This window comes from Periophthalmus magnuspinnatus, chromosome 16 (genome assembly GCF_009829125.3).
Source record: "Periophthalmus magnuspinnatus isolate fPerMag1 chromosome 16, fPerMag1.2.pri, whole genome shotgun sequence".
Taxonomy (NCBI): domain Eukaryota; kingdom Metazoa; phylum Chordata; class Actinopteri; order Gobiiformes; family Gobiidae; genus Periophthalmus; species Periophthalmus magnuspinnatus.
Window position 1 is genome coordinate 4,921,057 of NC_047141.1, and position 13,088 is coordinate 4,934,144.

A 13,088-nucleotide genomic window follows, 5' to 3' on the forward strand; every position below is an offset into this window, starting at 1 on the left:
TTACTCATATCCTTGTGTTGTTTTCAGATGCTAAGTGCCCCTGTGTGACTGATTACGTGGACTCGCTTTCCTGTGTGCTGAACAGCACTGGTACAAGAGACTCCAGCCCCTACACTCTAAACTTCCGCGGGTAAGGCCTTCCAAATGCCTCCTCAATTCAAGGCTACTGTCTGATGTTGGCAGCAGGCCTGGGTCTACAGGGGTGCAAAAGGGCACAGTGCACATCATTTAAAAGACCTACTATTGGAGGCATATCATAAAATCCTCCAACTAAGTAAGTTCCCAAGCCCTGCTTGAGATCTGGAGAGGGTCCTCTGGTGCCTACTGCTCCTGACAGGCTGCCCCAGCAGCACTGAAGGATGGAATTGAAGGACAATACTGTGAAGTGTATCTCACCTTATATATAGTAGCACTTACAAAGGGTCCTTTTATTTCAGTGAGTGTTCAGTAAACAAGTTTACACTGTTCACGTGTGAGCTGGTGCAGAGCCATGGTGAACACAGATGTGCTCAGCAGATCCCTGAGTTGTGTTTGTCCACTGAAGCTTCCTTCACCATCGATCTCCAGCACAATGTGTCCAAAGACCGAGTGCAGAACAACTTCAGGCCTGCACAATGCAGTAAGTGGCACACATGGATTCTTTTAAAACACTTCAGAAGCAGTTAATATGTCAGAGTGGTGGCTCATGTGGTCGTGGCTAAATTGTCTTTATATTTAATGTCCTCCTTTAACAGTGGTGGTGCGAGAGTGTAGGACCTTATAAATTAGGCAAACTCTTTTAAGGTTGACCATGTTGTTTAAGTCCAGCAGTCTATACTTTTTCGGAAAGTGACAGTGATGGTGGGAAATGGGTTTTTATTAAGTATTTTTAGTTTTCTTTTGTAGAGCTTTTCAGTGGTTTTAAGTGTAGTGGGACAGGCAAGAGACCAAGTGGTTAAACAATAGTCTATGCAAGAGCTAATCATAGAGGAAGTTTTAGCAGCACTCATGTTTAAATTATGTTATTCTGGATGTAACAAAAATTCTGATTATTGAATTGAATTACCTGGACACTTTTTTACGTGACTTTTAAAGGACAATGTTGGGTTTAAGATGACTCTAAAGTTTTTTTTTTAATTCTGGGACCAGATCAAATTCTACTCTGTTAAGAAAGACATTTAGTTAGTTCAGTATGACGCTGTGAAAAGATACAGACCATTTTTGTGGTGTTCAACAAGAGTCCTTAAGTCAGTTATGCACAGATGATAAGGCAGCTGTGAGGTCATGAGCAGCTTCCTGAATGTTTGTGACTTGAGTCTAGATGATTGTATCATCCACACACAGTGGGGCAAAAAGTATTTATTCCGCCACCAACTGTGCAAGTTTTCCCACTTAAAAAGATGAGAGAGGCCTGTAATTTTCATCATAGGGTCATTTCAACTATGAGAGACAAAATGAGAAAAAAAAAATCCAGAAAATATGATTTTTAAAGAATTTATTTGTAAATTATAGTGGAAAACAAGTATTTGGTCTATAATTAAAGTTCATCTCAATACTTTGTTACAGACTTTCAACTTCCTCCTAAGATTTTCTATGGGGTTGAGATCTAGAGACTGGCTAGGCCACTCCAGGACCTTAAAATGCTTCTTACGAAGCCCCTCCTTCATTGCCTGGGCGATGTGTTTGGGATCATTGTTATGCTGAAAGACCCAGCCACGTTTAATCTTCAATCCTCTCGCTGATGGAAGGAGGTTTTCACTCAAAATCTCACGATACATGGCCCCATTCATTCTTTCCTTTTCAATTAAATCATTTATTATTTTACACCTGTCCCAAAGTTTTTGTCATTCATGTTACGATGAACATATTTGGCTGATCTCTACAAAGATGGTACTAATTGACACTATTTTAGTTTATTTTGTTAAACATTTGACACACAGGGCCTCACTGTTCTCAGGTTGGCGGAGCGTCTGACACCACATCTTGTCTCGTTGCAGGGCAGGGGGAGGTGGGGGTTGGATGTGCCTAAGCAAAGATTGAAGGAGCTGGAGTTATTCCAGTGTAATGTTTTGCCTCCATACATATTTTTTAATAATGTTGATGTGGATGTTCTAAATACTGTGTTTGACGTAAGGATGCACTGATTTGATACTGGTAACAGATAGCGAAAGCGAACATTTGCTGGATTGGTTATCGGCTTCTGAATATCTGTTCTGCTGATATCCTGGTTGGATATATAAATATAATAAGACTATTTCCTGGTTGTAGTTGGCCCAGAAAGTCTCATAATGTTTGAATTTGTATTTATACAGAGTTGTTACTTGGGGTAAATAACAGCTACATGACACGCATAGAGCAGTTTTGACTTGTTTTATTTTTGTTTAAATAAATACTATAGAGAAAACTCTAGTATTGGAATCAGTATCAGAGCTGAACAAGCTGGACTGGTGCATTGCTAGTTTACAACACACAACCAGATAACTACAGATTTGTTTTGTGTGCAGTAAAAACTCGTGCTCCTAATGCCCCAGACCTGACGTCGACTGCAGACCAGTGGAACATCACCTGGATCAGTAACTACGAGGAACATGATTATCTAAGTGAAGGGCTGGAGTTTGATGTGCTGCTCCAGAGCTCTCCTGATTTGTGTTTCCCTCCCAAGTGCAAAGTAAACAAATAGACTATTTGAGCGATTTATTGATTCACATCTTTTGTATGATATTAATAATATTATAACAGTCTTATCATCTCAGGTCACAATTCCCTCATCTGTGTGTAACGTGTGAAACGTCCAAACTCCAGCCCAGTTCATTGCTGTGTGCCCGGGTGCGTTCTAGGCCTTCGGGTTATGACTATGGATCGGTGTGGGGCGAGTGGAGCCCTCAGACCTGCTGGAAAATTAATTCAAACACTGGTACATATTAATATGTAAATAGAAGTCCAAGTTATGTGTTATGTATTGACCAATAATTACACTAAAATGATTAGATTCATTCAATAGTATCTATAATATTTGTCATCACAGGGCAGGAAAGCAGCACATCTGTGATGTGGACATGTTTGGGAGCACTGGGGGGGCTGCTCCTCGTGGTTCTGTCCATCTCCACAGTCAGGTGTGTTTCACCTCCAGTTTCACTTTCAAAAGGATACTGCCAAAACTGACATGTTCTGCTTTGAAAAAGGTACTACTGGAGGATTATGAAAGCACAGATCCCATCACCTGCCCCTTTTTTCCAGTCTCTCTTTCGTCAATATGATGGGCATCTCAAGGCAAGTGCCATTTTGGCTTTTGTTTAAAAAGGAGGAGTGGATTTAAATTTACACTGCAGGATGTTTCTGTGGAAAGCCACGTCTGTCTGGAGATTGTACAAAAAAGAAAAACAAAACACCTAAACAGTTTACTAGATTTGATTTTGAAATATTAAGTATGAACTAAATATTAAGCAGAGTTGTGGACTTTTATATTTGTTATTTGACCGTAGTCAAACAAACACACCCTACACACGCACACACCCTATACACACACACACACACACACACACACACACACACCCCATGCACACACATCCTACATATACACACACACCCTACATACACACACCCTACACACACACACCCTACACACACACACACCCTACACACACACAGCCTACAAACACCCTACACACACCCACCCCAACACACTCTGCACTGAGGAACCTTGTGAGTCATGAGGACTCAATTCTACAGTTTCATAATATAATTACACTAATAATGCTTCCAAAAATGTCTGCATTATTTAGATTTATTTATATATTTATAAGTAAACAATTAATATTTTGAGTGTAATGGGGTTGTCTGACGTTTAAGTAATTGTGTTTTGTGTTTTTTAGGACTGGCTCTCTACTCACTGCACTTTTAACCTTGAGGACAAGTTGACCACTGAAATTGTGATAGTTGAGTTCATTCCAAAGGAGCCAGAGGAGCTCCAGGATTTCCAAAGCACAGAGTTTCCCCTGGACGTCACGCGGAATGACAGCTCCTATGTGGGTGTGGCTGATCTTGAGTCTCCATCGCTTTTAACAGCCATGTGTCCGAGCTTCAGCACTTCCTATACTCAGCTCCCAGGATTCCTGTGGGGGGAGTCCAGGCCTGTGGAGATGGATGAGGCTTTTGTCTGTCACCAGCAACACTAAAGCCCTGTACATATATAAAGTACAGTCCAGATCCATGTTTTATAACTAACACGGATTTGGACTCTTTCAAGCCAAAGTCGGATCATGTGTTAAGTTTATTTGTTGTGAGTCATTGGTGGAGGCTGGAGATGGTGCAGATTGGCATCTTCCATCAGTGTATCCCTGGAAAGTAGTGTCCCACCACAAAGTGAATGAAAAATGACTCGAGTGTAGCACTTTGAGAGGTTTTGACAAGCCTGTAAAGTGTGTTACAAGTGTAAGGCATTATTATTATTATTATTATTATTATTATTATTATTATTATTATTATTATTATTATTATTATTATTATTATTATTATTATTATTATTATTATTGTGTGGGTGGATATTTATCACGCTGTGGGGACCATAGGTGAGTAGCTACTCAGTTACTTGATTTACTTTTGAAAGAATTTGAAATCTCGCTCAGGCTTAATCAGCTCTGGTGATTAGTGATCGCAAAAAGTGTTTCTGAAGCTTTATAAATCTTGTGTTTTAAATGTGCTTTTTGGACTTAAAGCTGCCGTGTTGTGGTGATGTTAGCATGTAGCTGGACATACATGTGGAGACATATTGTCCTTGTTGAAGTGGTCGATTACGTCAAGCTCTGTTTGGATATTCAATCTCTGCAAATTAGCCTAGTGGTCTAGACTCAAGCTTCACGTAAGTCTAATTGTATTTAAAAACTAGTTTTGGTGGACAGCTAAACCATGTTTTGTCTTTATTTTAAATGTATTTCTCCTGTGTGCTTGCTCTTTGCAAATAGTTAATTGTCAGAGATTTTACTTATCATTTACTTATTAGCTAGCCAGCTAACCAAATTGCTGCTACTAGATTTGAGTTCATCTGGATTTCTTTCTGTTCTTTCTTTATCTTTATTTGTACAGGGAGACCCAATGAGAGCACTTAGACTCTCTTTTACATGGGTGCTCTGTTTAACATACAATACAAACTGAAAACAAACAAGTGTACAAGTCCATATAAGACATTAAAAACAAGTGTGAGTGTAAAAATGTGTTATTAATTCAATTGCAATTGTGTTACCAACATAACCAGTTCTTTTTATTTTTTATTTTATTTTATTTTATTTTTTGAGTGTATTCCATTTTTGTGAAGCAAAACCGCTAAAAGCCTCTTTTCCGTCTCAGTCTTGGTGGAGCTAGTCCTTAGACTTAACATTTAAATCTGACAATAGTTTTGTATCAATAAAATGGTACAACTCTGATTTTTTTTTACTAGAGAATATGCTTGTTTTGAGGTTCCACTTGTCCCTGTTGCACATGTTGTAGTCTGTGACACATTACATGTGCTCAGCTCATGTGCAGCTGCTGTGTCCCTGTGTGTGGTGAGTTGTGCTCTCTGTTTTCTCCCTGCAAATGAAGCTAGCCCTGCTTTATGTTCAGGTAATACATGTTACGTGTAGATCATGTGTTATATTTAGGTTGTAAAAATTAGATTTTGGTGCCTTAGAACAACATTATGGTAACATTATGTAGCTAATTATTTTAGATTGGACCTAAGCAGGCGTTAACAAGAAAACGAGATTTTAGTGAACTTTACCTGTATGAAACAGACCTCAGGACGCCCCGTGTGTACGCCTCGGGCTGTTTAACAGATACAGGTGAAACCAGGCGTATACATAGATTATATAAAAGACACATACATTTTTTTTCTCACTGTCTGACATAAAATCAGACTACATTTTTCCTGCTTTAGGTCGATTAGGTTTACCAAAATTATTTATATTTGCTAAATGCCAGAATAATGATAGAAGGAGACAATTTTTCATTACTTTCTTCAGTCAGAAGTATTTGACACACACCTCTAAACTGAATGTCACACGTTGTGGATTTCCTTCCACAAGCTTCTCACAATAGTTGGCAGGAATTTTGGCCCATTCCTCCAAACAGAACTGGTGTAACTGAGCCAAGTTTGTAGGCCGCCTCGCTCACGCATGCCCTTTCAGGTCTGTCCATACATGTTCAATAGGACTGAGATCAGGGCTTTGTGATGGCCACTTCAAACATTGACTTTGTTATCCTTAAGCCTCTTTGTCACCAGTTGGCAGTATGCTTTTGGAAGACTCATTTGTGCCCAAGCTTTATCTTCCTGGCTGATGTGTTGAGACGTTGCTTCAGTATTTCCACATAATATTCTTTCCTCATAATGAATCTATTTTGTGAAGTGCACCAGTCCCTCCTGCAGCAAAACAACCCCACAACATGATGCTGCCACCCCCGTATTTCACAGTTGGGATGTTCTCAGACTTGCAAGCTTCCTCCTTTTTCTTCCAAATGTAACAGTACTCATTATAGCCAAACTTTTTTTTTTTATGTTTCTTTTGGAGTAGTGTCTTCTTCCTGCAGAGTCTTTCAGTCCATGTCAGTTCAGTCCTTGTTTCACTGTGGATAATGACACACTCTTACCAGCTTCAGCAGCATCTTCTCAAAGTATTTTGCTTTTCTTCTTGGGTTGATCTGCAGTTTTCAGACCAAAGCACGTTCATCTCTGGGACACAGAACCCGTCTCCTTCTTGAGCACTTTGATGTTTGGACAGTCCCATGGTCTTTATATTTGTGTATAATAGTTTAGACAGATGAATGTGGCACCTTCAGGCATCTGGAAATTGCACCCTTGACTGATTTCCTTTGACTTTCCCAAGATGTTACACAAAGAAGCAGTGTGTTTCAGGTGTGACTTCAGACACATCCATAAATGTGTCTCTAATTAACTCAAAAGTTGTCGATAATTTTCCAGAAGCATGACCTCATCATCTGGGTTTTACCAAAGTGTTTAAAGTCATAGTAATCTTATTCTATATAAACTTCTGACTTTGGAGAAAGTAATCAAAAATTGTCTAAAGTATTGGGGAAAATATGAGTAACTTAAAGAGTAACTACCGGGACGTAAAATCACATTTATAATTTGAAGTTAAATTAATTTGAACAAACAAAGCATTCATTAAATAATGCATAAAATCTGGTATTTTCAAACAGACACAAAAGTGAGCAAAACTACATCATATCTGAAGGAATCATTTCATATAGTTACATAAAGTTCGAGTCACTTGTAGACTGACTCCCCACCTCTGATTACAGCTCATGGTTTGACCTTTTGTGACTCGGACAAAGACCATTCCTTTAATTCAATTCAATTCATTTATTTTTGTAACGCCCAAAATCACAACAACAGTTGTCTCGAAGGGCGTTCATGTTTTGGTTGATGGGGGAAACCGGAGTACCCGGAGGAAACCCATCCAGACACGGGGAGAAACATGAAAAACTCCACACAGAAAGGCCTGGTGACCCGGGGATCGAACCAACCTTCTTGCTGTGAGACATGAGTGATGGCACTCAGTCACCGTGCCGCCAAGACACAAAAAACAAAACAACAGGAAGAATCAGACACAACAAGAAAAATCAGACACAACAGGAAAAATCAGACACAACAGGAAAAATCAGACAACATAAGAAATCGGCCAGGAGACCAGACGAGGAGGAGGAGAGCCGGGCGAGGAGGAGGAGAGCCAGGCAAGGAGGAGGTCCAACTGTCATCGGGGCATCTGAAAGAGATACACTCCACAGGGGGAGTGGGACAGGGGACAACATGTGAATAGCATTGCTGATGAGAAAATAGGACAAAGTAGAGGATAGTGCTCAGGTTGCCATACTTCCCCCAGCTAGTTACTCCTACTGCAGCTTATCTTATCCCGGGTTTTAATAACCCTAACTCCCTCACTAAGTAACCTGGTCTATACCGAAGAGGAAGGTTTTAAGCCTGGTCTTAAATACAGAGACTGTGGGGGCCTGTTTAACATCAGCAGGGAGTTGATTCCATAGCACAGGAGCTTGGTAACTGAATGCTCTCCCTCCCACTGTACTTTTGGACACTCTAGGAACCACTAATAGTCCTGCATTCTGAGAGCGGAGTGCTCTGTTTGGCTGGTACGGGACAATAGCATCTTGCAGATAGGATGGGGCCATACCGTTTAGGGCTTTGTATGTCAGGAGGAGGACTTTGAATTTGATTCTAAGCTCGACAGGAAGCCAGTGCAGATATTTTAGTACAGGACTGATGTGGTCTCTTCTTTTAGTTCCTGTTAGGACTCTGGCCGCTGCATTTTGGACCAACTGGAGGCTCCTTATAGTACTTTTGGGGCAGGCGGCAAGCAGGGAATTACAGTAATCAAGTCTGGAAGTAACAAATGCATGGATGAGTTTTTCAGCATCGTTTTTAGGTAAAATATTTCTAATTTTAGTTATATTTCGCAGGTGAAAGTATGCGGTTTTACAAGCTAGGTTTATATGGGCTGTGAATGAGAGATTTTGATCAAATAGGACTCCAAGATTTTTTACAGTAGGGCTAGAAGCTATATTCACATTGTCGAGTGAGAATATCTGGTCTGACAGAGAATCTCTTTGACCTTTGGGACCAACGACAATGACCTCTGTTTTTTCAGGATTTAAGAGCAGGTAATTCAAGGTCATCCAGGTTTTGATGTCCTTCACACAGGCACTGAGTTTATCTATTTGATCAGTCTGATTTGGTTTCATTGATAAGTACAGCTGAGTGTCATCAGCGTAGCAGTGAAAATTAATGCCATGTTTTCTGATAATGTTACCCAATGGCAACATATACAGAGTAAATAGGATTGGACCAAGCACAGATCCTTGTGGAACACCACAGGCTACTTTAGAACAGGGAGAGGTGCTCTGGTTTATACTAACAAACTGGTACCTATCTGATAGATAGGATTTAAACCATTTGAGGGCGGTCCCTCTGATTCCAATGTCACATTCTAACCTCTGCAGTAGAATGTTGTGATCAATGGTGTCAAACGCTGCACTGAGGTCCAGTAGGACCAGGACTGAAGCCAGCCCGTTATCAGCAGCTAGTAGTAAATCATTTGTTACTTTAAGCAGTGCAGTCTCTGTGCTGTGGTGAGCTCTGAATCCAGATTGAAATTTTTCAAATATATTATTGTCCTGCAGGTGGCGGCAGAGCTGTTTCACCACAACTCGTTCTAGAATTTTTGAGAGGAAGGGAAGATTAGAGATAGGTCTGTAGTTGACTAATTCATCAGGATTTAGGTTAGGTTTTTTCAAAAGGGGTTTAATCACAGCATACTTAAAGGACTGAGGAACGTAGCCATTTTCTAACGACATATTTAATATGTTATGGATGGAATCTATTATTAGGGGGAGGGCTTCTTTGAGGAGTCTGATTGGAATAGGGTCGAGCAAACAGGTTGATGGTTTTGACGACATGATGACTGAGGTAATCTCCACCTCATCAACAGGAGTAAATTTATCTAATATTATTAGAGGATCCATATGGGATATTGGCATTACAGACTGGATTTGCTCAGAGCTGATTTTTGGAGTAGCTTTGTTAATTTTGTCTCTAATGGTTGTGATTTTGTAATCAAAGAAGTGAAGAAAGTCATCACAACTAATGTTCGAGGGGATAAGAGACTCATTAGCAGTGTGGGAGTTTGTCAGCCTGGCTACAGTGCTGAACAAAAATCTGGGGTTATTTTTGTTTACTTCTATTAGATTTGAATAGTATCTAGTTCGGGCTTTCCGCAGAGCGGCCTTATAAGTGAGCAGGCAGAGCTTCCATGCCTTCAGAGACTGCTCAGAGCGCGAGCGGCGCCAAAGCTTCTCTGTGCGTCTTACATGTTGTTTGAGTGTCCTGAGCTGTAACGTGTACCATGGAGCCGGAGGTCTTGGTTTAATGCTTTTCTGTTTTAGCGGAGCTAAAACAGAAAAGCATTACTGCTCTGATGAAGACTCGTGTAGAACAGTTTAGTTTATTGGTTCATTTTAACAGGGACTATGCGTAACCAGATTCATCTCCTACAGGAAGAGACGCTTTACACCAGATTCAGCTAAAGCTAGTTTCTGTTTGCAGTCCCAGAGTCATCTTAACAAACTAACAAAATCAAAATACAAACAAATATCCACCCATTTAAAAACAAACCATGCATTCTCCCATTCTTTCATTTAAAAACACTGCACATTTCAGCATTTAATGTGACTCAAATACCATGTTAGAAATGATATAAGTCCACATTATAATTTACCACAGTGTGTGCAAATACAAAATCCGTGTTGACAGGACTTTTCAAGAAATCACTGAGGTCAGAGGAGAGTCACAATGTTTGGGTGTTGTTTGAATAAAAGATGACAGACAATCCTTATTTCTTGTCTGAATGTGGCTGTAGCGGGCGGCTCATTGGCCCCCGTTCCAGCCTTGCATCTTGGGTGATGTCATGAGCAGGGTGTGGGTCATGTGATGGGCTGACTCTGGTTCACTTCTGTTCTGATTCTTCCCCAGCGCACGGTAAGTCCTGCTGATCTCTCAAACCCTGGAAATGAAAACTAATCTGTGCAGACGCTTTCGTAACCAAACCCAATCTGTTCTATCAGTTATCTCTTCCGATCTGTATCTCCTCCAAACTTCTAATTTAATATTGTTAGTTTCAGTTAGTCTCAGTCAATGATCTCGCTCGGCTTGATCTAATTTGAGCCCATGGATATTCCTGTGACTCTCTCCTCCTTTCACAAATCTTTTTCTGTTCATATGACAGGTTTTGACTTACATAGAGGTAATTTCATAATGGTTCCTGGCAATCATAACGTAAACAAGATACACAGCAGTTATGATTAGACAAATACAAATAAAATACAGCACTTTTATTTCTTTAAATGAAGGTTTAAACTGTCAGAAAAACACCATCCTTGTGCGTAAACTGCATTTTGGAGGGAGTTTTAGGCGTTGATGACACAGGCAGAGGATTCTCCTTTAGAACTCAGCGCTACGTCTGGTGTTTTTGTACATTTCTTCTCAACGTTTTACCGCAAACTGCTGCATAACTGATGTAAAACTATAATAAATATTTAGCCCAGGTACTATTCCACCAAACCAAGAATTAGAAAACCTGCCATATGTACCAAAAAACAGTTTAAAGTGTTCATAGCACAAAACACTCACTATATTTGATTTTTATGACTTCTGTTTTAACTCTTTCACTGCCAGTTAAGTCTTTTTTTTAAGTTCATATATCAGTTTTCCTACCAACAATAACAGTGGGAACAGCAGTAGCTTTGAGGCAAAAAGTGCTATTTTGTTTATTTATTTTTAGGTCTATTAAATGATCCAAATGTTTCTAGTGAAGGTGTGTGGAGTTTAAAAACACAGTGGAGCACTTCCTGTATTACTTAATGACATCACAAGGTGGAACAGAGTGTTGTATAATGAAGAAACAACATCATAACAGATCGGAAAATAGCGTAATATGGGTCCTTTAAAGTTCAATAGTTTCAAGACTGTACTTAAAGGTGCATTATGTAACTTCTCTGGTGGAGGGTCTGCTACTGGCTTGTGTCCATGGAGATATTATAACTTTGTTTGGAATGTTTCACAGTATCTTGCATTTATTATGGGTTTTTCTATTGATACGTTTCAGCTGATGTCATCAACATTCCCTGGAGGTGTGATGCTAACTGTAGGCACTGCTCTGTCAGAAGTTCTGTTAGACTTTAATCTGAACTTTGTTTTTAACACAGTCTGACCAGAAAAAGCTGATTTAGCTGGAACTTCAACAGGTGAGATGTGCTGTTGAACAAGTATCTCTCACATAACATTACAGTCACAGGCTAGCTAGCATTAGCCAGTAGTTTTCCGTTAGTCACTCTCATCTTTTTGTTGAAAATCAAACTCCTAAACAAAACCATGAACACTTGAGTTTTCAGATGATCTTAAAACTTTGCTAATTGCATTGTGTCTCTGTGGTAACTGCTGAACATTAGACCATAGAGATACATGTAGAACACCCACAGCGGGATGTCACTGTAAAGTATCAATTGCTAAAAATAATATCTGATACCATGCATTCTTACTGTGAGTGGTGCATGTACATTCTCTTGTCTCTATGGAGATGTAATCACTTTGACTGGAATTTTCCACAGTCTATTTCCATGGAGACGACCAGGTGATGCCTCCAGACTAAAACAAGCAAACTGTGGTACTTTCTTATGGTTCCCTAGTGGTAAAAAGTGAACAGATTCTGCGATGTTGTGTGACAGAGGCTGAGCTAATCATGGACAGGAAGCTGGACCTGACTCGTCTGTCGGATGAGGAGGCCAAACACGTATGGGAGGTCATCCAGAGAGACTTCACCCTGAGGAAGAAGGAGGAGCAGCGCCTCGGGTCAGTACTACTCATGGGACTTTTGGCTCTTTTATGGGATTAGAATCTTTTTCATATTAAAAAGAGCCGGATGGCAGGTCAGATTTCAGATTTGTTGACCTGGTTTATGGTTAGTATCTTTGAAATAACAACAAACTGGCAAGAATGTTCAGTGTCTTCTCTGTCAGTGTCAGTGAAAAAAATGAAAGTAAAGAAATGATGTCTTGACAATAACCTTATAAAATCATTATTCAACAGTCATAATCGGCTGAATGACAATAATGACAATAATAATAATAATAATAATAATAATAATGACAATAATAATAATAATAATAATGACAATAATAATAATAATAATAATAATAATGACAATAATAATAATAATAATAATAATGATAATAATGATAATAATGATAATAATGATAATAATAATAATAATAATAATAATAATAATAATAATAATAATAATAATAATAATAATAATAATAATAATAATAATAATAATGATGTTAAACATTTGTGTATCATAAGTTTATTCAAAAATAGTGAAAAAGTTATATAGGCTCTTCATCTGAAATTATGACATCAACAAAATCATACGTATTTCCTACAAGTATTTTCCCATTGAATGAAGTAATAATTACAAAAACATGAAACCCATGTGCACTTTGACGGTTAAACACACTGTGCATGATATTCTATTGTCTGTCAGTGTCTG

The 13,088-nt window shown here is 39.1% G+C and overlaps 1 protein-coding gene across 5 annotated transcripts in view; it reads left to right on the top strand.

Moving 5' to 3' along the window:
- The first annotated feature begins 10,440 nt into the window (after positions 1-10,440).
- The window catches only part of mlpha (melanophilin a), a 28,342-nt gene continuing 25,694 nt past the window's right edge, over positions 10,441-13,088 (top strand). For all 5 annotated transcript variants that reach the window (XM_055227962.1, XM_055227963.1, XM_055227965.1 and 2 more), the window contains exons 1-2: positions 10,441-10,519; positions 12,265-12,388. In XM_055227962.1, the coding sequence (XP_055083937.1) occupies positions 12,279-12,388 (110 nt within the window). In that variant the 5' untranslated portion in view covers positions 10,441-10,519; positions 12,265-12,278. The remainder of the gene's footprint in view (positions 10,520-12,264; positions 12,389-13,088) is intronic.